Below are 26,376 nucleotides of genomic sequence, written 5' to 3' on the forward strand. Positions count from 1 at the left end.
GGAGTCAATCATGGAGCCGTTTGTGCCTGCTGAACGGTCTTTATCATTCGGCAGGCGGGTTTGTTACGCATCGGGACATTTTCTCAACGACCTGTGCGCATCTATGTGGTTCACATATTTGCTGGTCTTCCTCCACTCCGTGCTCGGCTTCCATAGCACCTCTGCAGGACTGATGCTGCTGATTGGCCAAATAGCGGACGGAGTGTCTACGCCTATGATTGGATATGCGTCAGACAGGACACCGGGCATCCGAAGATACGGCAAAAGAAAATCCTGGCATCTCTTGGGCAAGTATCTGAATGCATTCGTTCCTCACAAGTGTTAGAAAAAAAAATATTAAAAAAAAAATCTGTAAATTATTTGAGGTTATTACAAATAAATAATTTGAGATTATTACAAATCTGTAATTTATTTGTCAAATAAAAATTACGATGAGGGAATTCACAAGTAAACCACAAGACTTTATTAAACGTGCAGTTGTATTTCCTGACAAATACACTTGATATATGTTAATTAAAAATGCTATGCAGAATGGCAGCTTTCAGTATTATACAGTTTTTATTGGACTGTTATGACTGATAATCTGTGTGAGCGGTATTTTAGTAGAGCTGCTTGAATTCTAACTTTACGGCTGGGTTAGTAGCCTCGATGATATAAGAAGCCTTAAAATAAATACTCCTCTGGGTACAGTAGAATAGCATAAAATGTAGGCCTATTATTCTGGCAACTCAAGGTTGTAATTGTAGAAATATGACAGTAATGTCCCTTTAGGAATGTTTAGTAGCTAAAAAAAAAAAAAAAAATAGAAGACCATAAATTTGAGTTGCTGGAAACACCATAATAGTAGGCTAATTCGTTTAAATGAAAGATATAGCCTACTAAAAAGTGATGCCGAGAAAAGATGTCTCGGCACTCACATGGGCAGCCCATACTTTCCAAATACAAATCTAACCCTATAATCTGCCCGTGTCTATTTTCCAGGAACCCTTTGCGTTCTCGTGTCTTTCCCCTTCATTTTCATGCCCTGCCTGCCGTGCACCGACACAACATCTGAGTGGGTTCGGATCGCCTACTTCACCCCCTTCATCGTCATCTTTCAGTTCGGATGGGCAGCCACGCAGATCTCGCACCTCTCCCTCATCCCGGAGCTGGTAAACAACGAGACCGCCAAGGTGGAGCTCACCGCGTACAGGTGAGGTGACGTCATCGGGGACGACCTGCGCGCGGGGGGGAGGGAGGGAGGGAGGGGGTTGGGGGATACCACCGCGCGACCAGAGCAATGCAGTTTACGCAGAGGAAGTATTGAATGACGCATCTAGTTGACGAAGGAGAGTGCGTGATTTTTTTTTTTATGGGAGGTAATGCACACAATATCAGAAGGAAATAATATGCCAGTGGAAGAAAAAGCAACCAGGCAGAAATAGCAGTCAGACAGGGTGAAAACACAGCAGATATATATATATATTTTTTTAAAGGTAAGGGAACCATCACGTTATCCGGTGCAGCTCAACACTGGATGCCGTAGATTGTGCCTCTTGACCGTTGCTTCATGTTCGCAATCGCAGTGCTTTTTGTTGTTGCTTCAATGTGTTTGTCTAGGTATGCCTTCACCGTGGGGGCCAACATCACCGTGTACGCCGTGGCCTGGCTGCTCTTTCACTTCCAGTACCAGCAAAACCCCTCCATCACAGACAACCTGGGCGTGGTGGACATACCTCTGTTCAGGGTAACGGGGCCGGCATCTTAAAGGCTTCTCCAAGTTGGCAAGACCACAGTTTTCACCAAAGCTGTCTCTCTCTCTCTGTTCGCAGATGCTGGGTCTCATAGTACTGGTGATTGGGGCGGTGTTCTCTGTGTTATTTCATGTTGGAACTAAAGAGGAAAGAGCATTGGTCTCGGACATGGAGAGTCGGCTGATCCCGCAGGCCCAACCGCAGGAACCTATTTCCCGTCCTGTTATTCAGTGGAAGCACTGGCTGAAGGAACCATCCTTCTACCAGGTGACTCCTAAATCTGCGCTGGGTAACTTTCTGCTTATTCAGGAAGTTTCTCTTCCTTTTTGCTCACAGGGAATTCTCTTGTACTGGTGTTGTCACTACTAAATCGTTCATCCACACACAAACACACACAAACTTTAAATGCCTATCCTGATTTTGTACCAGGTGGCTTTTCTCTACATGTGCACCAGACTAATAGTCAACCTGTCTCAGACCTACATCTCAGTTTACCTCACCGAGTCACTCACGTTGCCAAAGGTAAGGCCACGCAGCATTAACGCAACGCCTGTTTGTGGAACCTTATTTTTTTAATTCAATCCCTCTCCTCTCTCCTCAGAACTTCATCGCCATCATACCTCTGGTGCTGTATGTCAGCGGCTTTGTGTGCTCTCTGTTCATGAAACCAGTCAACAAGCTTGTAGGCATCACTGTGAGTGTCACGTTCCAGGGCTTTCTCTTTCTTCGATGCCCAGCAGGGAGCAGGGGCACGTTAGCTCATTTTGATAAAGGTTTTTCTGCTTTATGTAAATAACATCAGTGAGTTAAAGCAGTTAGTAAATCCAGATGAAGACTGACAATGTGGACAAGTGGGAGTTTTGTGAATTAGCCAGTAGTCAGGAGGGTCAGCAGTCAGTCAGTCACACTCATTTGAGCTTTAAATGATTTATTATTATTATTTTGTGTATTGTGGTGTTGCTTTTTGTTTGCGTCTTAGTTTTCTTGTCAAATTTTATTTATATATGTAATAATTTGTTGTACTGTTGAAGAGCCAAACTTACATGAAGAAGAATCATGAAGAAAACCGGGCAGGGGAACCTTGTTAGGGGGGGGTGAATATGAGAAAAGTAGCAATCCTTTATTATCCTGGGGGGAAAAAAAGTGTAATTTCCTACATGGGCTGATAATCACATGTATGAAATTCCACCTTCATCCATTCCTGTATAGCCTTACTTTGAAATATTAAATTCAAAATAGGAATGGGTGTATCACAGCCAAAACCTGCGAGTTCAGTGAGGTATATACGATATATTGAGTTGACAGGATGCATCCATTTCTATCCTTTCTGTCATCACAATTAGCTTTGCTTATATGTACGAAAAATCATATTGAAATGAAATGTATTTCTTTGTTGTCAGAATACTTATTTAGCTGGCCTGGTGCCGTTATTTGTCTTCGCCACCTGGATCCTTTTTGACAATGACATTGGATCCAAGACCATCTATGGAGCAGCAGTGCTGCTGGGAGCTGGTTCAGCTACTATCCTGGTCATGTCGCTGTCCATGACAGCCATGCTCATCGGAGATCAGACAGTAAGTGGAGGGTAAACGAACCCACAACCGTTTTAAAGCTTTTTAGGAAGGTTGTTGCGGGGAGACATTTAAAGCGTGAGGCACCATGTTCTTATTCTTTTCTGATCATCTTTCTGAAATTCTGCCTATTAGAAAACTGATACCAAAGATCACATGCAGCTCGCACCTCAAACTGACATTTGAAAGTGCAAGAGAAGGTGCAGATACTGGTTTTGCTTTGTGGTGAATTTTGTGTAGGAATGAAAAAAAAAAAAACGATAAATGTGATCACAAGGCAGAAACGGACACCTGCAGTTTTGTTGTAAATGTTACATTAGAATCAGCTGTCCAGTCACCACAGGGTTAAGTGGAGATCCAGCGTGATAGCTGTTTTAATGCTGTAACACCAAGATCATCAAACAAGATCAGTTTGTTCTTGTGTCACTTGATCAAATTCATGTTCTTCGAAGATGCTTTGAGAAAGCTGTCAGCTGTGAAATTAAAGGGGAGGTTTAGTGGTGAGCACGGCACATCTCGCTGCGGCTTCATCTCGTTCATGTCTTTCTGCACCGACACCGTCTGAAAAGTGATGAATGAAAATACCGGATGAATGCTTACGGAGGGTCTCATTCACAAATGAGTGCTATGAAAAACTGTGTGTTGGCTTTAATAATCTTTGTTCTCTGACTTGTTTGGCAGCAAAGTGGAGCCTTTGTTTATGGAGCAATGAGCTTCACTGACAAGCTGGCTAATGGTGTGGGAGTCCTCATCATCCAGACCATCCGGCCATGCAAGTGAGTCCCTCTGTGACTGACACCCCCGCGTTCTCCTAGCTCTTAAAATGAAGTTTCAGTGGAAGCTGTCAGGAAAATGTAGGCAATTCCCACAGAGACACATTCAACCACAAAAACCTGTCTGACGTCACTTCCCAGGGGTGTTTTTCTGCCTTGTCAGAATACTAAGATATCCTCAATAACTAAGGTGGTGACACATTGTTTAAATAGCTTATATATATATATATATATATATATATATATATATATATATATATATATATATATAAAACATGCTCTACACTCATAAAATTATTAGGTAAGGCTAAATAGGTCGATGCAGCAGATTAATAGCACTAAATCATATTAATACTTAAAAACCCAATCTGTTCAATAACTGCTTCCCGCACACTCTAGGTTAGCCCAAAAACACACCTTAAATAATAAAAACATATAACTTTAAACTGTAAATCATAATCAGTTGGGACATAAGTAAATTTACGTTTTAAATTGGATTAAACTTCACATCTACACTTCTGTATTTCTTTTATTTGGTATTTTATTTCTGTATCTTTATGTTAATGAGGTTGTCCTAACCTCACAGCTTTAATGTCAGATACAGTGTGTATGCGCAGATACCTCATTTGCCTCTGCAGTGATGTGTCAATGTGGCCACCGTATTTGTACAGCGAAGCTGCCTCTCCTCACATGTTTGTCGATCAGGACAGGAGATATATCCACAATGAAATTAATCACAACACAATCATTATATTTGGGGAATTTAATATTTAAGATGTACTCACCCTTCATATTCCTTTTTTTTTTTTTTTTTTTTTTTAACTGCATTATAAAAAGGCTTACATTACATCAGTTTTCTTTTTATAATTTTGTAATTGAATGAATATAAATAAATACTTTAGGACTTAGAACTTAGACATAATTACAAATATTTTGAGATGGACTAACTTAACTTATGATTCAATTTGTTGACAGTAAGGAAACGTACAGCGTAACCGCAGCCTTGTCCTTCATATATTGACTCTTTTATATTTTTCTCATCAGAATTAGACTACAGAATGGTGGATTTTCCATCTTTAGTGCACATTTGACCTTTTCACATCTCTTTAACATCAGCTGTTCCCCTTCTCTTCTCTCTTTTCCTCCACAGCACCGAGGCGTGCTGCCCAGATTGTATTTGGTTTTACCGTGATGCCATGGTGATAATCACGGGGGGCGTTTCAGTGATTGCAGCACTTTTCCTGGTTACGATTTTCATCTGGCCAATCAAAATACGGAGCATTTAGACTTCAAGCTCCTCACTACAGTCGGTGGTGGAGTCTCACGGTCACAGAAAACTGCTTATTTCCGGGGATTTAATAACCTCCAATATGATGTTAGGATCAAGAAGATTTTCTGTTTACACTGAAGTTCTTTGTGTTTTTGCAGTTATATGTTGAAACCTACCATTGAAAAGTCAGCTGGATATAGTTAAGCTCCACAAGGATCAATAATATAAGAGAAAAAATCTAACAGAATTAAATTTTGAATGTCTACTGTTCATTTCAGATTTAAAATGAATGCCTTTGTTGTTGCAAGGCAAACAGTGCAGATTGTATTGTCATGCTACCATCTAGTGCCTGATTATGTAACTACACTGCTGTCCTGGAGGTGCTTTTATGCTAATGTTGAGATTTATGTTAATATTCTGCACAGAACTGGGGTTTGAATTTACAACTTCAATCACAAATTAAGCTTGTGGTTAAATCTAAATGTCATTGAAAACTTTGAAATTAACATATTTACAACCATGTTGACTCATGAATATAAGAATATTTCATAAACAGATACCGTTTTAGGCACTAAGAGATACTTTGAAGATGAAATCCTTATTAGATTTTACTTGTTAATTAACTCATGGTTGCATTTCAATGAAATTAGATCGTTGAAACATTCTTTTACACCACTGCTTTCTACTGTGATGTGCCAAATGTTTTAGTTGAGCTGGCAGCGATTATGGCACTTATCCAAGTAATTGAACTGGATGAACTTGACTGTGTGTGTGTGTGTGTGTGTGTGTGTGTGTGTGTGTGTGTGTGTGTGTGTGTGTGTGTGTGCGTGCGTGTGTGTAAAAGTGAGAATACCTTACTGACTACCTGCTTTGGTAAAGGTGCAGCTGGGAACATATAACCAAAGTATCTTAATATTGGTTGGGGGATACAAATTGTATAAGACAGAAACAAATACTACAGTAAAAAGAAAACAGAGAAAGTGTTAAGATTTATGCAGGAATGATATTGAATTTTTGTTTGATAATTGAAATTATTCTCCTGTATTGTATTCCAGTTAAACACCATATTCTCTGTATATGTTTGAATTTGTACTTGCCGATATGTCTAACCCTTCACACACTCTAATACAGCTATTAGATAAATATGCACCAGCTGGGTAACTTTACAGTTTGGCAACAAGGGGCAAGCAGTGTGAAAAAGCATTTCAAGGAAGTCCACACCGTAAAGCAGTAAGCAGCAGACCAACGTGATTCAATTCTTTAAGTAATATATGGAAATAAAAAATACTAGTACAGTTGAAGCACCACTTGCATGTCCTGATTTCTCATAATGGGGCTTTCTCTCACTTAGGTTGTGTTTCACTGCAATGATTATTACTTCAGTTTATGCAGCCACACTTTTAAGATTAAGACAAAGAAAGCAGCTTTATGTGTATAAAAACCAAAACAAAGCCCTCTTATAATACAGTTGCTAAAGATTGCAGAACGCAGAATGAAGGCTGTATGCTTTTGGGAAATGATTTTATGAAATAAGAAATGGAAAGTGAACATTAATAAACACGAGCGATGCACCATGTACATGTGCCACATTCAGCCATACGGGCTAATTTTCCTGTGCAGTCTTCTCCCAGGTTGATAGTTTGAGAAACATAAAAGCAGAGACAAATGAGTAAAAATAACGTTGATATGATGCATTACTAACGGCACATACTAAACACGACAGACAAGAAATCACCAATAAGGAGAATCAAAAATAAATGCAGACAAGCAGAGTACTGTGAAAAACAAAAAGTAGAATTTGGGATCAGTCGGAACCAAAGAAAAAGTCAGGGATCTGTAGTAGATTAGATCAGCACGAAAAGTATAACCTACTAGGTTTTTTTTGTTTTGTTTAAAAAGTTTAAAACAATGCTTAAACTCTCTTATAGCAACAGTGATATTAAGATCGCTAGTGTAAAAATATTTAGCAAACGTTAAAAAGTGATATAGGATCGCCTCATGATAAAGTTTTGACACCCAAATCCAATGATACATGGTATTTCTGTTTAAATCTGACTTTACAACTGTCTAAAGACCTCTGGAAGACGAAACCTGTAAAAGCACCCCCTGCACATCCAAATTCATCTAAAAGGTGCATTATTAAAGAATACCCATCAAAACACATGCATAGCCTTATTTGGTCTTAAATTTCAGTGAACTCTAGCAAACCTTTATATCAATGAAAATGAATAAACGTTTTGAATCGCTTTATTCCACTGTTATTTTTCTGTTATCAACAGACCCTTTTTAAACAGGAAATTTGTTTTCCAACTTCTTGAAGAAGTTTTTTTTTTTTTACAGTCACAATTTCGCTCTCTTGAATGTTTTGACTTCAATTACTGCTGTCCTCTGGCGGGAGACTGCGACGACAGTTCTGATTTCTGTATCTGTTTGGCCTGCTTTTGGGTTTCATTTCCGCACTACAAGTTTAACATCGATTCATTGTGTTTGAAACATCTAGTGGACAATGGCTCTGCCCAAGTCCGGTTGTCGTATGAGGCAGAAAGCCTGCCCTCTGGCGGTTGAAACGCAGCGGTGTTGTGCGGGTTGGGCCTCATCACCGCGGACAGGCGGGACAAAGCACTTGTTCACGAGACCGCTGTCTCCTCTCTGTCCGGGACAGCAGCTGGAAACGACTTCCGAAGTTCGCCTCCAATAAGGAGGTTTCGCTTTAACCTTGTCTCAGAAACGCGGACATATTCCGACAGACTCATTACTTTCCCAAAACTGCCCTCAGCTTTGAGGAGAGTTTTGACAGGAAACGGGCTCGGACATTGGTCAAGGTTTTTCTCCCCCACCCCCCCTATCCCACCCCTCCGCGGTCCTCAGGTAAGAGAACTCTTTAAGGTGAATTAAGGTGATTTTAATTGCACAATGTGAAGTTCTTTTCGACAGACTAGTTACCTAAAACTTGCGTTAATGTGGTTTTATGGTTGAAGTTTCTAAATGTATTTGTAGGCGCTGCCTTTACGCCAAGTTTTTTTTTTTTTTAATTTAACGGGAAACCTCGGGACAGGTGGGTCCGAAGCTTTTCCAGACAGCCACACAAACCCGAGTTAGTTTCATTGTTTGTTATTGATCTTAAAGGAATCGGACAAAAACTATTTGAATCGGAAATCTGCTGCGACTACACGGAGAAAAACGCACCAACATAGATCATCATAAAATCTGAAGACTTTTAAAACATTTTTTTTTTTTTTTAAATGTATTCGACTTAAAAAACGAAAATAATAATAATAATAATAATAATAATAATCACGTTTAAAGCAACAAACCTTGATAATAAAGTTTCATTACCACCAAAAAAACTAGTCTGTTTTGATGCTAGTTTAAAAGGCGTGTTTACATCAGTGATGGAAACACCAGTAAAACGGTTAACAGACATAAAAGCAGGCCACAGTTCATCCTGAAGTGTGTGTGAAGTGCATCTCTGGTCAGGAACATAGTGGGACATCTACAGTGGCTTTAAGCATTAGAGTTTTTGTGTTGTATCACAGGCTAATTGCAGCCACTGTACTGGCTTACTGATTTACTCACAGATGTCAGTTTATTAGGTACACCTGAAACTACTTTAGTCCAATACAGCAGCCCTGTAGTAAATAATTAATTCAGGTTATCATGTTCAGTTTTTGTTGACACTTCTGATGAGTTTTGAGAGGTGCTTGTTGTATGGAGTCTCACTGATTAGAAACTGGGTGGCTAAAATGCTGGCTCATAATCTAACTGAACATTTTCTTTATTGTTAAATCTGCTAGATACTTAATCTACCTCCGTTTGATCTGCTAATTTGTTGGTTCATTGTTTGGCCTTGCGATTGACTGATCGACCAATATTTTTTGCACTCTAGTCCCACACAGCACTTTTTTAAATTTATTTTATTTTTTTTAAACAGTTTCAGTTTGTGTATTAGTGCATTAGTTGTTTGAAACGTGTACTTAAAGCATTTGCAACTGAATATGTGGTTTTTTTTTTTCCCCCCACAAACTTCTCGTGGTCCAGAAGATCTGTGAGTGGGGATGTTTTTGGGCAGGGAGTCTTGGCTGACTCCTGTGTGTATGCCAGTGGGTCCCAGCCTACGTCCGGCAGGGGCCTAATTGTTTTTGACAGATGTAAGACATGTGACTGTATAACTGAAATTCCATTATCAGCAGCAGATCATAGAGTCTCTGTGTTGCAGTGCGGCTTAGGCTTCGGCTGGTGGGTGTCTGACCTGACCTGTGACTGCGGTCCAAACGTTGTGCTCTCAGCTCAGCTTGAAAATGAGACGGCTTTAGATAAACACCATCTTACTACTACTACTTCTACTACTACAACACTGCTGCTGCTGTTGATTTTGTTGCTCTTACTTCTGCGGCTGCAGCAGAAAACGATTTGAGTAAAAGTCAACAGCGCTGGCTTCAGGCTTTCTAGAAGGGCTCTCCCAAAGGAGCAAATGTTCCGAAAAGGTCATCATCATGTTTTTGTTGGCCTTAATAGTCATGGCACAAGCATGTCGTTTGTTGTCCATGGCTGAGTCTTGAAGAGACTAAAGGTAATTTTCATCATAGATTATGCTCGCAATTACTTTTTTGATTTATTAATATTTGGGTGTATAACAGGTTTAGTCATTTCCCAGTAGATATTTGGTTTTCCATGGCGCCAGATCATCCCCTCTTTTTTGACTTATTAATATTTACGTGTATAACCTGTCAAAAAATAAGGTAAAATGCCCATTTATATTATATCCTCAGATGCCCTGTTGTGCCCAATTAACTGTCCAAAACTTAAAAACACTTCCCACAAAGTTTAAAAAAAAAAAAAAAAAATGCACCGAAGTCTGAGACGTGAGAAGCTGAAAGCATCAAATGTTCAACATGTTTTACTTGATGAATGATTGAAACAACTAATTATTTCAGCTTTTTCCATGCACAAAAAAAATTCCACTGATGGTTTTTGCCTCCCAACTATTGGCACTACTTTTAAATGCTCTCTTCGGAAGATTCCTACTCTAATATATTTGTCTGAATTACAACGTTTTGAGCTGAAATGGCCTTGCTGGCAGATTTAGATCAGTTAAAGGTTTAAATTGCACTCCTAATGTAATGAAGTATACATGTCGAAGGGAGCATTTAACAGTGTTTAAAGGTCTTTAGAGGTAAAAGTCACAGTTGTGTGGAATGTCTCAGGTCAATTTCATTGCAAGGGAAAAGCTTGAGCCTCTCATTTTTTTCTTGCCAGTTATCGACATAATCAAACACTGCAGCAGGAAACAAACTGGAAGCCACCTTCTTACAAGGCAGCATGTTAATCAACAATAAAGGACACCTGACACTGTTGTGCACAACATACTCATCTACCTGTCTCCCCCTCTTTCTGTCTCGTTTCCGCCTCAGTTCACTCAGGAGCAGCACAGTGGAGCCCTTGTTTGATCTGTCAGGACAGTGCCCCAATTTTCTTTCTTTCTTTCTTTCTTTCTTTTTTTTTTACCCTAGCGCCATGGCAACACTGTTCCCGTGACGAGCAGCCCTGACTTTTACCCCTCCTGCTCCCGAAACAAAGGCAAGAAGTTATGGAGGGAGGGAGGGAGAGTAAGGGGGAAGAGGGTTGGGGGACAGGGCAATTGTGAGGGGGATGAAGGATATGGAGGAATGAAGGCAGGAATAATGGGAAGGTGTCTGGGATGGAGGCTCTGAGGCGAGACCTCTTGTGCTGTGTGTGCCTGAGTCCCATAAAGAGAGGAGAGTTATTGGACTGTGGGCAGTGCCAGGGACCGTTTCTCTGTCTGTACTGTATGTCTAAACTTCTGAATGGTTGGGCATCTTGGCTGTTGCCTCCCTCACATTCCCGCCTGAACAGATCAATGATGCAACATGTGTTTTTGTAATTCAATTTGATCTACGCTGTGGTGCCGTGCAGTTCTGCAAGACAACACTTTGCATAGCATTCTTCATAAGTTAATTTGAATACAAAAAATAAAAAAATCACTTAATCAAGAGCTAACAGTTCTTTTCATCATCATCAGTAGCGTCTTATTTTTTTTTTTTTTCCAATCTATAGTTGTTTTGTCTTAAAATATCAGTAAACAGCAGAATAAATCTTGTCACAATTTCCCAGAGCTCAAGGTAACATGTTTAAATTACTTTTTATTTAACTAACAGTTTAACAAACATGCATGACAAACTAAAGCATTCAGTCTCCACAAGCTTAAACCAGGGAATATTTGTCATTTTCACAAAAATACTCACTGATGAATTGATAATCAAAATAGTTTCTGGTTAGAGTAGCGAGTCATTTTTCAAGCAAAAATTCCAAACATGCTCTGCTTCCTGCATCATGAAACTATGTTGTTTTTCTCTGTTTTACATCTTTATAACTGAATATCTGTCGCTTTGTACTATCAGTCTGATAAAAAAAAAATTATTTGAAGATTTGACCCTGGGCTCTGGCAACATGTGCTCTGAACAAGTACACTTGGAAATAAAAAAAAAAAGAAAGAAAAGGTATAAAAGGTCTGGTTTTTCTGTCCTTACAGTAACTTTGCTCGGCTGTTTACAGTATTTTTCTATCCAGCATGTAGGCCGCCGACTCCCTGTTGTGCTCAGTGTAGAAGAATGGGCATTGTTAAATCATATGCACTGTGGCCTTGCATATCTCTCTCCGATTTTTAACAGAAAGCAACTTTTAGCGGGATGTGAAATGTTCAAAGTCTGGGCATTGTGGGTGCTGGAGAGAGACTCCTACAGCCTGTGAGGAGGCAAAAAGGAAAGGATTGTTGTTTGGCTGCACTTTGTCCTGGTACTGACATCTCCATGCTGATTCTGACTTGGCTGGTTCCGAATCCTCAAAGTAAGGTTATTCATGTAATATTTATCTTTTCTGTAAATGCAGGAGAGGAAGTGTAATCTAATTTATGGTCTCAGTGAAACTTTATTTACTCAACCTGACAGAAAGACAAAATTACACAAATAAGCCTTAGTTGTACTAAATCACACTTCTTGGAAATGGTAAAACATTTACACTGTTCTGTCATGAAGCCTCGACAGGCACGCCTTCCTTTCCCGTATCTCTCCGTGTAGCAATATTCATTATCAGCCTGCTGAATAACAGAGCTTGTACAGAACACTTTGGTCTCTCAGCCGTGCACTCACTCTTTGTTTTGGTCTTTCTGTTTATAGTTCCGGACTTCTTTGAGCGATGTTTGACAAGCAGCATTACGAGAGCCCTCCAGTCTACAGTCCTCCTTTCACCCCGCCGTCCAACAATGCCTACGGCCCTCCTGGCAGCTTCCGTGGGCCTCAGAGCGACTTCAACGCGTACCCACCTCCGCCGGGATCTTACTACATTGAGGACAAACCACAGCACTTTTACAAATGGCAGTCACCTCCTGGGATCGTGAAGGTCATGATGGCCACAGTCATAGTGCTGTGTGTGGCGATATTTGCCTGTGTGGCTTCCACTCTCATGTGGGACATGCAGTATGGATACGGTATGGGAATGGGTTACTATGGCTCTGGTATGGGCTATGGCAGCGGATACACCGGGGGGAACTACGGCTCAGGGTTCGGCAACTACGGGGGTTATGGAGGCTATGGAAATAACTACGGCTCCTACGTTTCTCCTTACTCTGCCAAAACTGCCATGATTGCCATGGCAGCCATTAACTTTGTTGGAGCACTGGCCTTCTTCATTGCCAGCTTCTCTAAATCCAACACAGTACGTAGCAGGAAGTTCTTTCTGGCCCTCCTGATATCCAGTATCATACTAGCTATCCTACAGGTAATACTCATTTACATTTCAGTTTCAAATCTGTTATCTATGTTTCAATGTTTGTATTTCTCAATACACTGAGAAATATGCAAATAGTTTGGTTGACCATTCTTATGGCAGCCCAGTATTAATGTAAAAAGATGTTTAATGATAATTAGACCGGTCAGTGTGTATCCGGCTGTACTGTCATAACAAGACTGTCATAATAATGAGTTAGGACCTAAACTCTTTTCTTACAATGGATTAGACCTGCAAATGTTACAGAAAACCCAATAGACTGCAAGTACAATGCAGATTACAAGACACACCTCCTTAAAATGTGAGACCTCTTGCCTCTACAGTCTATTGGCATGTTTTTGCTTAGGACATTATTTCTCAGACGGTTAGCTGCTCTTTGTGTATAGTTATACTTTGACAAGTCGCTGTGTGCGTGCATTTCAAATCTTCGTATATTTTCTTGTCAAACATGCAGAGGGAAAGCAGACAGAAACCTCCCATTCAGGATAATACTTTTTAATTCCGCTCATCAATTCTATTTGACAACAAAAACCTCCTTGAGCTAAGAGAAATTTAGATTCAAGACAATAAACTTAAATTGTTGTTGTACAAAAGGTTAAGTTTAAATTGGAAATCATGCTATCTGAAACACACAAATCACTCAGATTGTTCAACCTCTAGCTTTTGGTGTAATAAACATTAGCTGCATTACATTAGCATTTTCCAGCTGAAGCATCTCGCATAAATATTTGGAGGTTCCCATTTCATATCCCAACCAACACTCAAAATTGTGAACGCCTGTCTCTGTTATGAACGGCATTTAAATGTGCATGTTTTAGGAAGCCCTAAATACCAGAGGGATAATCTGAAACAGAACTCTATTTAACTCTGTTGACTTCCCTGGACTCTGCTTGGTGTGCTGGTCAAAACAAATGTTCGTACAGATGTTCATTCATGACTACAACAATATATTTAAGCTGCAGTGTATATATATATATATAATACCACTGTAGCACCAAGAAGGAAAAGACAGTAGTGTCCTTAGAAACCAATTTATAGATTTAGAGTTTATTCATGTTCAATATGCAAAGAGGGTATTCAATTATCAAAACATTCATATAAATTGGCTCGACTTTCTCATAATTCAATGCACAACTCTCTGGTTTTTAGTTTACATATTTAATTATCTCTGAAAAAAAACGTTTTTCCTGATTTTCTCAACCCTTTAGTTTTTTTGTGCATCCAGCTGATTGGCAAGCTTCAAGTATTATTGGAGACAGACTAGAGAACACCAAAGGGGCATCATAGATTTAGATTCAGATTTTGTCTCCTTCTTGTAATGTACCCTTTGCAGTCTGTTCAGTATATGTGATATGATTGCCGGTGACTATTTGTCTCTGCGTAACCTGACGGGGTTGCCTTAGTCATTTGATTTAAATTCTTAGAGATATTTATAGAAGTCTTTTTCAATAATCAAGTAACTAATGCTATATCTATGAATATCAATTTGTCTGCACATCGGTGTACTAATTCTTGTGTTTTTCAGGCCATCATAAACATTGTCTACATTGTCGGGGTGAACCCAATGGCCCAAGGCTCTTCCAGTATGATGTACAATCCAATGCTCATGATGTGCCAGAGCCTCTACCAGACCAGCTACTCTCAGATGGGAGGAGTGGGAGGCTTTCCCATGTACAACCAGTACCTGTACCATTACTGCTTTGTGGACCCACAGGAGGTCTGTTGCTTTTCCTGTTGATATTTTGTTGAATCAAAGTTGTTGGATTAGCTCAGTTTCCAGGGTAATTCATGTAGATATAGTAGCCTAACTTTGTTGAGCATTAAAGGCCTTAAAATTTCATTTTTGATGAAAGATGTTGGTGATGATGAAATTTAAATTTTAAATTGCAAAACTATCAAAAACCCAACTTCATTCCATGTACAACACTATAAATAAATAAAAAAAGAACATAGAATCATGATAATGTCAAAGCTGCAACAAGAAAATATTTAGCATTTTTGTCAAATTTCTTTAATGATTGATTTGGGGTTCATTATTTTTCTGCTTTGATTGTTCAATAGTTTGAAAAAATATTTAAAAACTACAAAAACTGCTTGTAGTTATCTTGTGTGCCATCTGTTTTGCTGCAACCACAGTGTATATTAGAAACTTGGAAAATTGAGATAAATTGTGGTTTGGTTACATTTATTGTACTTGGTGTTACAAAATGTGACACAATTCTTGTAATTATGTTACACGTGTACTTTTTGTACCAGGATAAAGCAAGTATATCTCAGAGCTTATGTCCTTGAGTATTTTCCGGATATCATACTCATGTTCTTGCTTTTCTAGGGAGTTGCCATGGTATGTGGATTCCTGGTGGTCGTCGCCTTGGGTGTTGCAGCTTTCTTTGCATATAAAACAAGAGGGAAGATCTGGCGCTATGGAAAACCAAACATCTACTGGGAAGAGCCTCTCGTTGGTGGGAAGGCGTCAGAGGGGAGAGATGTAGAAGAATGGGTAAGAGACAACAGGATGATCAACAAGGTTTAATATGAGTGGGTTTACATGGGATTTAAAAACGAAAACAAAATATTTCCGACCCAAACTGACCTTGAGCTTTTGCACGCACAGCTTGAAGTCAAATGAACACTGAGGTTAAATCCAGCCTAAGGATGGAATCCAATGCTCACCGACGGATTTGATGAGATGATGAAATATTCGACTACAGTGGTTTATCTTTGTGAGGGATTCAGCCACCAAAACTGATTGACATATACTTTTCCTCTCTGTCACAAACTGTGGCTTTTTGCCAAATCGTAAATTATTGTCCACCTGTTTTTTTCAGAGTAAAGCAGGTGAGTAGGTAGGTCATCAGTGAAGGAGTCATTCTCCTGCTTAGGTAGTCATCAGTTCTAAAGACAGGTAGGTGAGTTTGGTGATGCATATGCAGTAAATAGCCAAGCTGAGACTTGCACATTCCTGAGGTTGGCCTGTTGCCTCTTTTGCATGTCCAAAGAGACTTTGTAAACTTGATGACCAGTTTACATCTCATATATTTCCATTGCTTGTTTTTACAAGATGAAAGTCCACAAGGAGCTTCATATTAAGATGCTTATAGGTTTATTGAATCCAGCAGAAAACAGTCGCACTACCTTAACATTGTTTCCTCTGACCAAGTAACTTTGTTCAGGGTCAGGGCTGATAGCAGTGAGTACCTGTTTGCTCACAGTCTATGGCCCGGTTTCACTCTGAGTAATCATTAACAACCAGAGAAGATAGTTAGCAGGCAGGTGGTTTCTAGAGAGCCTGCCTTCGAGTTTTTAAATGTCAACAACACGCTTGTCATATGCAATTGTTACCGGAGGTATGGGTTGATAATTTACTCGACTTTACTTACCTGCCATTTTTCAAATTATGCCTGTTTCACACAGTGAATGACTAGTAACGGTAACAGTGTGGTAATATTCTTAAGTGAAAACATCAAAAGCTCAGGTTTGAAATTTAATTGTTGGTCCTTAGTGGCACAAATTGGGTTAATTGACAATAGGTAAAGTAAGTTCACCTGACTACGTGTATACTTTTCAGTTTGAATTTTGTTGTATTGTTTTGTATTTTAAAACTAAGTGGAACATGGCTTATTTTTTTTAATATTTATTTTTTTTCTGTCCATTACTTCTTCTGTCTATTTCTTACTCTCCACTACAGCACCTACCTAGTCACACCAATGATGCATTCTATTCCTAACCAATACATATTGGCCGAATCCAGTGTTCAAACATTGTGCAACAGAGTGTCACGAACACAAATCAATACATGCAGACACGCAGCTTTTAGTACATACAAGTACATGCTAACTTAAATAGTAATGAGCCTTGCAAACACAAGTTACTCGAGTGTGTGCTTATTGTTTATATGCTGTCATGAATTTGAGAAAATGAGTCACGGTGTCTGTCTTGCAAAAACTGGAGGATACCAGAAGAAGCACTCAATAGACATGTTGTTATATTGGATTATATTAGAGCTGCTTGTTTTGGAGAGAGGTTGTCATTGCAGAGAGTATGGCATCATGAACACAGAGGTGTACAGGCAAAGCAGAGTAAATGAGACGAGGAGCCCAGAGTGAATCCTATGACTCACACTAGTGTCTAATAATGGAGCTGTGCTCACTGATGTCATCCGACCTATTATAGTTACAGTAATGAAGTGTGCTTAACACCACATTTAAGAACTTAAACCTTTTTTCATAAATATACTGCTGTAAAAAAAAAAAAGAGCACATATATTTAGGATGATAACAATTTGGGAAAAGGGTAAAATGTTTCTGAAGATGAGTCTTTGAAGATTTGATGATCACAAATGATTTACTCAAAGATGAAACCACACAGTATGGTCTATGTAGGTTGTGGAACATAGTGCCTAAGACTGTTTTCTCTACAAAATGTCAGCCAAAGCAAAGCGATATCGACTGTATTATGGCAGACACATATCTTATCTTTATAACACGGTGTTTGTGATCCACCTGTCCTTTTTTTTTTTTTATTATTATATTAGTAATCTTCCACTCTGCAGTATTTTTTTCCTTCGTGGCCACACTACCTGCATACTGTATCTGGGCAACAGAATGAGTCATCAGGATTTTTTTGGCTCATTTAAACACTCGGTCAGTGACAGTCTACGGCCGTGGTTGGTCTGAGATTGGACCCATCTCTGTTGCTGAGCTCGGGGAGGCCTGGCTCGCTCTGATGACCTCACACACAGGCTTCATTCAGCTCGCCCAGTGGGGCTGCATTGTGTCTGCTGCATGAGGTCATCAGAGTTGGTTCCTGCAGGGCCGTCTGTGTGCTGGAACCACTGAAGTGCTGCACAGATGGAGAACGAAAGCATCCTGAGCTGGCTTCATAGACGTGGATAAAAACATCTAACAGAATGTAGGTTGAAACAGTAAGATAAAATGCTGATACATGGTATAACATGCAACTAATGTACACATTAAACAACTTTAAATAAGGTTTTAGTAAAAAATGTCAGTGAACCTTAGAGAGCAAAGAATTGGTATTTATTTCTTCCTTCTTTGCGTGTCTGGTCTGATACAGACAACTCTTCAAGGAGAAAAAGCAAAGAGTTGGGCTGAACAAGTTGAGAAAAACATCTGATTGCAGTTTTTTTGAACAGAAGATTTAAATTATGAAATCAGGCATGTGATTCAGCTATGTGGTATTCAGAACAAATATTTCTAAAAGTGCTTGCTTGTCATTGAGGATCTCCAGGGTTCATTTTTTTTCTTTTAGAAAAGACAACTCCGCTGAGCTTCAGCTGACTTCATCTGACAGCCACTGTTGTCTTTACAGAGTTCAGTCCATTGTTGGCATCTGCACTCTGTCTTTTATTTTTTTAAACGTGCTTTTCTTTAAGTGTATGACTTTAATATAAAATTGATCTGTTTGTAATGCAGCATTTACTGTATTCTTTCTGTTAACTCTCACAGTAACTGCTGCTCAATATAACTCGCTGTAAAAATGACTTTTGCAACATAAGTATCATCTGAAGCACGTGCTTTTTAATAACTGAAGCAGACATTTTACAGTATAGATTACATGCAGCAAATCTCTTCGCTGTGCCCCACTTTTTCTTTTCCACGTCATCTCCTTGATTTCTACTTTACTCCATCACGACTCTCTTTGTTCCTTTGTCACCGTATCATTACTCCTTCTTTTATTGTTAGAAAAATTACTCAGAGGCTGGATTCAAAATCAAACACGTCGGACATTTATTCTTTCAAGAAGGAGCAAATACATGTACACTCAAAGAAAGATGTCCAGCATTGCTCGAAGTCTCTTCTCCGTAGTTCAGCTTTTATACAGTTGACAGTCACCCCCACTTCCTCTGTATATCTGTTTTTGTATATAGTAGAGTGAGGTCGTAGGTCACAAGATAAAGGTGCAGAGACGTTGTAACTGAAACTATAGAACCACGTTGTGCACAGATAAATGGGTACATCCTTCCTGAGACAATAAGAACATGTTATGCAACAGATAGACAAATATTTGACAAGTACGATGAGTTCATTATTTTTCCATCATTTATCCACATGTACTTCTCCCTAATTTTTTTTTTATTATTATTTATTTATTTTTTTACTTTACCTCCATCCCTCCCTGCTTCCTCATCATGTCTCCCTTCATCTTTACCTCCTGGCTTTGCTTCACCCGGCCCAGGACTCTCAAACATTCTTACTGTGCTTACTTACTTTGCACACAGCCCAGTAGCTGCTGTACTGCACAGTGAGAGGGCATTGTTGGGATTCTTACATGAACTACTCTCTTCAAACAGGATTCTCCTGCAGCTGCAAGAAGGGCAGATCTCCCCCACCCAGGCACTCCACCCTCCATGATTATTGTTTTTTGGGGGGCAAGGCTGATGTTTGGCTCTGCTTATGCACTGTGAGGAATTTAGGAAACTGTGCAGTAATGTACTACCCTAGAAAACAGAAAGCGGGTAGATGTTCCATAAGACTTTTAAATCGTTGTAAATTCTCACCTCTAACTAGTGCCCTGTGACTGCTAATATTAATCCAGGCTAATTCCCCCACGCAGCAGAGAAAGCGAAATTTAGATGCTTCTGCTTTGTGAATAATAAACTCAGTGGACTAAACAGTGACCGGCCCTGAGGCCTTCATTGTGAGGAATTCTGTCACGTCGGCTCTCTGGCCTCACAGGAAGGACTTGGAAGGAGAGATTAAGGCAAATGTTTTTACACGAGACACTCCTTTTGTTTAAAGGCATAAAGGAAGACCAGATCCGCTCCAGCTGTTCATGAAGCCATAAGACAATGCAAAAGAATTTAAAGCAAAGCTGGAATTATTGTCTGTTATTTTTTCAGTGTTAAATATGACTATGACTCATCCTTTTAGGTTATAAGGTTATCAGAAACAGACCTAAATTATGGGCAAACTAAATCAAACAATAAACCATCAATGGTATTACATTAATGTCTCGATTTATTTAGGGTTAGTTTTGTTTTTTATTTATAATTAACTTTTAGTCCTCTTTTGTTTTTGGTTTGTTGACCTGAAGCACTGTGGACCAAGCAGATAACCCTCATTTCATTGAGGAGTTGGATTTTGATGTGCAATTTCATGCCTGTCTGCTCACAAGAATTTAAAGCACAAATTACCATATTTGTGTCTCTTTCCCTTTCACTTTCTCTTTCTCGCCATCATTGTTGGAGCTAATACTTCCCAGTGTGCCATTTCACTTCAAGACCCTTCACTGTTTTAGATGCATTTGACACAAACACAAATGTCATGTAGGTCTTTAAATGTATCACTTTGAAACTAATAAAAAGAGAAGAATGATTTATTTAACAGGACATCAGTCAGAAAATGAACCTGCGGGGTGTTTCAATTGTTTGTTTGTGTTTGCTGAGCCTGTTCCTTCTGTTTTTTCCTTCCTGCTGTAGGTGAACAATGTAGAGGAAAGCCGCAGTGTTCAGGATGGTCCTACCCTGCTGGTGTCAGAGAAGGGCGTTGGGCTGCTCAACGCCTCAGCTAACAGTGTCATCTCTTACCCCCCAACCAAAGTGGACAGCAGCTCCTATGATGGAGACACCGGCGAAAACAATGAGTAGGTCATCCCGTGTTCCCAGTCCCCCTTCTGTTTTTGAAATACTTCCATTTTTATTGGGTTTTCAGATCTGGAAACAATACAAACAGTACAATATACTATTAAACAAACAGTTGTCAGATATGTATAAACAACCTCTTTTTATTCTATCATTAAACAGTTACAGTAAGTTAATTGTTTGGCTTTATGTAGAAAATCCAATTTTTCCCGGTCTCTGTTCTGCCCCATTTCTGTTCAAGGTAGAGTTATACGTACAAATGTCTCTCAACACATTATTAAAGTCACAGTGACATGGACGTATATCCATGATATCCATTAGGACCATGGTTTTACATCATGTGCAGCTTACACAGTGTCCCCAAATCAAATTTGAAGGGATAAATATATGTTTATTTCCCTTAGCTCAAGATTAGTCATCAAAATATTTTAATCATTTAAAGGAAGAGAAAAGAGAGGCATTTAAGAACATATTAAGTGATAACTGCATCAAAAATGCAGTCTTTGTATTTTATGTTTATGTTTTGTCAGCAGTGAATGTCTCTTTAGTTGCACAGATGTGTGCAAAGTCCACCAGCAGAAAATGATGCTTTAAATTTTGTATTTCTGTCGGGGAAGTAGTCGCAACCTTTGAGTCTATATACTGTAAAGCAAAGCCCCCGACAAAACAAGTTCAAAACATGTGACTCACATAAGCAATATCTAATCACCGGTCTGTTTTTAAGCCCATGAAAACATATTGCCCTGCACACAAAAGAGAGCTGTGTGTGACCTTCGAGCCTTCGTTGGATTAACTTTCCCTTGTTATTTTTCTCATGTTCGTTGAACTCTCAGAGGAGAAAAGGCAGCATGTCTGTGAACCAATGAATGTAATTTTCATTCTAACTAGGAGTGATTTCTGAAGCATTTCATTTTTGTTTGTTTTAGTGTCCATAAAACTGCAGTGTGTTTGACCAAAGCATTACTTTGAAAAACAAGTGCGTCTTATGTCAACGACCTCAATACAAACTGCGCTGGGAACTACACAAAATACAAAAATGCAATCACAGACTGTATTTTTAGTTGTTTCAAAGTTATGCAGAACATTACAATGATTTCCTCTCACAAAGTAAACAGAGCTGGTGTTTTCATAAGCAGAGGGATGGTAGCCTGAGGACCTGCAGTGTTCTTTGTTGTTGACATTATTCTGCCTTTTATAAGAACCTGTAATATCTACGCCATTGGATTTGGATTCCTCCACAAATCCCTACAGAACTACAAAATTGAGCATGTTGCCCCCTCTTGTTATTAAACAGCTGTACCTGCTTGCTGGTCACTGAGCGCCTCCATATGGCACACAGTCAGATTGTAGGGTTTAAGCAACAGTAATCATTAGTGGCTCAAAGTGTCTACCTTCCTCCATGTGGAATCTGTCTGGGCCATATCAGTAATAAGTTCCTGGTGTTATTATGGTGATGATGTTTTGGAACACACTTACTGTCTTTAAAGGCATCAATTTCAATTTCTCTAATTGTTGCAGGACATTTATGATACTTTTATGAACTATGAAAATCTCAGAATTCTACGTTTAACTTTACCGCTATTATCTTTGTATTGAAACAAAGGTCAGTAGCCTCTCGGATACAAATACACATTCATTCAGGCACTTTGGTCAAAAGTTACAGCTGCAGTATCTAAAACAGTCAAAATCTTGATACTGTACCACTCTCACGTGAATCTTCAGCCAGCATCCAGCTAGCTTAGCTTAGCACAGAAACAGACCTGACAACACCTTTAACAGTCAGTAAGTGACACATCATGTCGAGTTTAGTAAATTGATTAAATAATGTTCTTTTTGCGGTGACATTTGTCATATTTTTTTATTTGAATCTCCCTTGAAAACAATGTTTTTTTTTATCTGAGTTTTATAATGCAAAGGTTTAGCACAAATCCCCCTTTAAAACAGATCATTGTTTTATAGCACAGTCCCAATCTTATTGCTAAGCATAACAGCTGCTGGCTCCGGTTACATAATGTATGAGGGTGATATTCATCATTAAGAGTTTAGCATTAAAAACTCTTACCATCATCAGGACTGTGTAGGTGTAATTTGCTTCAAATGTTGAAGGATGTGTCATAACATTTCCCAAAACTGTTCTGAAAGTAAATGTAGGATTTTAAAGCTTCTAAACTTATCATCATCATTTCTTCGGGGGTCCTGAAGAGCCTCTTAAAGAAGCTGTGTTTCTTATGTCTTTGTTGCTGTCCCACAGGTATTCAGAGAGAACAACCAGCCGACCATCAGAAGCGTTCTCCCACGGTGGGCGGACCAGCTCCAGCCCCTCTGAAGACGCAAGTGGAGGCCGCAAACCCTCTGCCAACAGAGGCAAGAGGCGCAGACGTAACCCAGAACTGGATGAGTCTCAGTATGAAACTGAGTACACCACAGGAGGAGAGACGGGCAATGAACTCGACGAAGAAGAATGGGAGAGGTGAGAATTCAACTTCCTTGAATGTACTGCTTCATCTGCGAGATGCTCACGCACAGTCAGGATTAGAGATGGAAAAGTCATTAACCAAAAACCCAGAATGTACAAGTAGATTGCAGTCAAATACTGTTGCTCCCTCAGGACCAGACCTAAATTCTCTGACGTGAATTAATAACTGTAAGCTCAGAAAATGAAACTTGTGTGACAGTAACGTGTTTTACAGGGAAAAGAGCACCGAGAGCATCTTTTGGTTTGAAACATGTAAGTGTATAACTGTAAGGTAACGGATGCTTAAACTGCAAAGCTTGGAAAAGGCCACACTTTGTATATTCCTCATTGTGTCCAGGAGAGTAGTTAATCCTCTCAGGCATGCAAGTTCACATGAGTTGTACTCAGGCATAATGAGAGAACTGGAACAAAGGTAGGAAAAAGTGGGAGTCGGTGTAGAGACAGTATTCCCTGTCTGGTTGTGACTGCTTTCACCCACGCTTCAATAGATATCCCAGAGGGAAACATTTCAAGTTGAACACACTATTATTGAAATTTACACTTGACCTGTGCAGTGTGTCGCTGTGCTTCAGTCGTAAACTTGATAACTTATTTAAAGCTTGAAAGGTGTCATTTCAGGTCTTTCTAGTGACTGATGCAACTTTAACTTTTACTCGGGGGCTGATGTTTACTTGCCTTTATTACCCCTCCCAACTTTCTGTTGTCCCTTTGCACCACCTTCATCCTCTCTTTCTTGTCCTCCAGCATGTACCCAGAGATAACATCAGACGAGCGCCGTCATGGCTATAAGAGAGAGTTTGATGCCGACCTACGGGAGTACAAGCGTCTGTGTGCCGAGATGGACGACATTAACGATCAACTGAACAAACTCAGTCGGCAGCTGGACACACTGGACGACACCTCTGTCAAATACCAGGTCAGATAGCGCTCAAAGCACTCACTTTCAAAAGTTAAGAAAGGCTTAGCTGAACAACCTGGTAACAAATGGCAAGATGAGCCTAAATTACAAATCAGGAAAGAAATAGAGAATATCATCTCTTTCCAATGTAACTCAAACAGAGAAAAAAAATAATCCTTTTATGTTCAGTTTGTACTTAATCATACCAAATGTTTTTTCTGCTTCTCTCAGGCTGTAGCAGAGGAATACAATCAGTTGAAGGATCTGAAGCAGGTGAGGAGACTTTTCCGAGGTTACAGTTACTGACATTTCCCTGATAAACAGAAGCAGCATCGAGATTTGCAACTGCTGTAATTGCGTTGTGGTCTCTCTACTTGACAATCTGTCCCAGAGCTTTTACCTTTTTAGGAAAAACAACTGTAGTATTAAATGACTCGTCTGTGCTGTCTCTCCTCTGTAGACATCAGACTACAAGTCTAAGAAGAAAGAGTGTCGCAGGCTGAGACACAAACTGTTCCACATCAAACGCATGGTGAAGGACTACGACAAGAACCACTGAAGAACCTACTCTGTGGTTGACGCAGCAAACACTACAGACATGGGCCAAGATACACTCCAAAATGCTACGAAGACTCTGTGACGTGCTGAGACCAAAGTTACAGGATGCGCACGGGCACATGCAAACACAACCTGCACACACACACACACACACACACACACACACACACACACACACAGTAAACACACTATAAGTTAAAAATAATGATCTAGACACGTGTTTTCTTTCATTTTCTAATCACTTACATACAGTATAACCACCTCTTTTTTGGAATAAAATAACAGAAAGACCCTCAGTGGTACAATTGCTACTTCCAGAGTAAATTGTGCCATTTCTCTAAAGATGAATCCAAATGTTTGCATCGTCCAGCCACACGTGAGGATCAGAGCCTGCCGTTTGAGTAGGGTCGATTTGAAAGTCACCTGATCTTCAGTCAGCTGTGAAAACACTGTGCTCATTTTCTGTGGTTCTGTTTGCTCAACTTTGTTCTTTGTTTTATCTCCACAGGTAAGAGGTGGAGCAGTATTGTAGAGAGCGTAGTAAAGGGGCGAGACAAGTTGCTGGGAGTATCCGAGCAAATATGCAGTTTCTGCAACCCTCGGCATGGCGTTATCTCTCTTGAACTTTAGTTGAGCTTTGTCACTTCAGTCAGTGTCCGTAACTACCTTACACGTCAGTGAAGTTAACTGTTTTCTGGTGAAGTCATTCGTGTGTATTTTTCCGTTGTACTGTTTTTTTTTTGTCTACTCCAAGATTTTTATACTAATTATCACAGATGCGGTGGGACAAAAATAGGGACGAACTCGCCAATGAGATATGTGGGGCACTGTTGTATTGTACATACTTTTAATGAATTCATGCTACATACCAAGAACAAATTTACAGTATGCCTGTTAGAGCAGTCTTTTAGATTCTCTAGTAGTTGTACATATATACTAAAGATCCATTGTGACTTGTTTCATTAATCACTGGTCATTCAAAATGTTCTTAAACTATACAAATTAATCAAATTAGCTAAACAATTTTATATTTTTTTACTATGCCCACTCGTCAAGAAACTGTAAACCATGTCTGTCTCACTGTTTCTGCCTATAAGCTAAACATATCTTTCCATTTGATTCTTTACCGATGAAATCTGCCATAATTTTTTTATTAATCCACTTCATGTATGAATAGTTATGATCTACTGTACACTTCCAAATTGTTTGGACACACTTTTGATTTGTCATGCATTTGTATTTTTATGAAGAACATTATTGTCATTTTACATCCATTTGCGAGCCATTTATTTTTGTAAGAATTTCTTTTCTTTGATGCTATTATAAAATACTTTTTTTTTTTTTTTTTTTACTGTATACTTCTGTAAATGATGTTCTCTACAACGTATTTAATTTAGTAAGTAATAAACATTTCTAATTCTTTACAAATTTTTATTATCTCACCACCTGCCTCTTGATTTGGCGGTATCTGCCGCTCTGTGAGTGTCCAGCAGGGAGCAGGAAGTCGTACCTTTCTCAGTGAACCCTGTGGATCCATCAGATAATCCCAGTGAGCCTATTGCATGCTGCTACTGCCCTCTTCTGGTAAATCTTTAAAAACTTCTACAGTGCTGTGCTTTGTTCCGGTCGCACACTACATACTGTTTACAGTAAGTACTACTAATGGTAAACCGTTTAAAATTAGAATAATT

At 39.4% G+C, this 26,376-nt stretch overlaps 2 protein-coding genes across 3 annotated transcripts; both read left to right on the forward strand.

Annotated features, from left to right (window-relative positions):
* The first annotated feature begins 7 nt into the window (after positions 1–7).
* On the forward strand, positions 8–7,575 carry mfsd12b (major facilitator superfamily domain containing 12b). The gene is made up of 9 exons (XM_069153244.1): positions 8–287; positions 982–1,192; positions 1,600–1,726; positions 1,812–2,000; positions 2,163–2,255; positions 2,335–2,427; positions 3,134–3,307; positions 3,986–4,080; positions 5,228–7,575. Exons 1-9 carry the CDS (start codon positions 11–13, stop codon positions 5,361–5,363), a joined length of 1,395 nt encoding a protein of 464 aa, XP_069009345.1. The 5' UTR covers positions 8–10; the 3' UTR covers positions 5,364–7,575.
* A 420-nt stretch (positions 7,576–7,995) lies between these two features.
* Positions 7,996–26,130, forward strand: LOC138200504 (occludin). 2 transcript variants are annotated; one of them, XM_069153250.1, is made up of 9 exons: positions 7,996–8,215; positions 12,541–13,141; positions 14,676–14,867; positions 15,483–15,650; positions 20,592–20,755; positions 23,005–23,223; positions 23,974–24,145; positions 24,359–24,400; positions 24,588–26,130. In XM_069153250.1, the coding sequence occupies exons 2-9, from the start codon at positions 12,560–12,562 to the stop codon at positions 24,684–24,686; spliced, it is 1,638 nt and encodes a 545-aa protein (XP_069009351.1). In that variant the 5' UTR covers positions 7,996–8,215; positions 12,541–12,559; the 3' UTR covers positions 24,687–26,130. The 2 variants fall into 2 exon arrangements, with proteins under 2 accessions (XP_069009351.1, XP_069009352.1); XM_069153251.1 differs by lacking the exon at positions 7,996–8,215 and adding an exon at positions 12,130–12,211.
* The last annotated feature ends 246 nt before the right edge of the window (positions 26,131–26,376 follow it).

The sequence above is a fragment of the Embiotoca jacksoni genome, unplaced genomic scaffold (assembly GCF_022577435.1).
Source record: "Embiotoca jacksoni isolate LCO1_2020_lvr unplaced genomic scaffold, fEmbJac1.0.p SCAF_19, whole genome shotgun sequence".
In the NCBI taxonomy this organism is placed as follows: Eukaryota; Metazoa; Chordata; class Actinopteri; family Embiotocidae; genus Embiotoca; species Embiotoca jacksoni.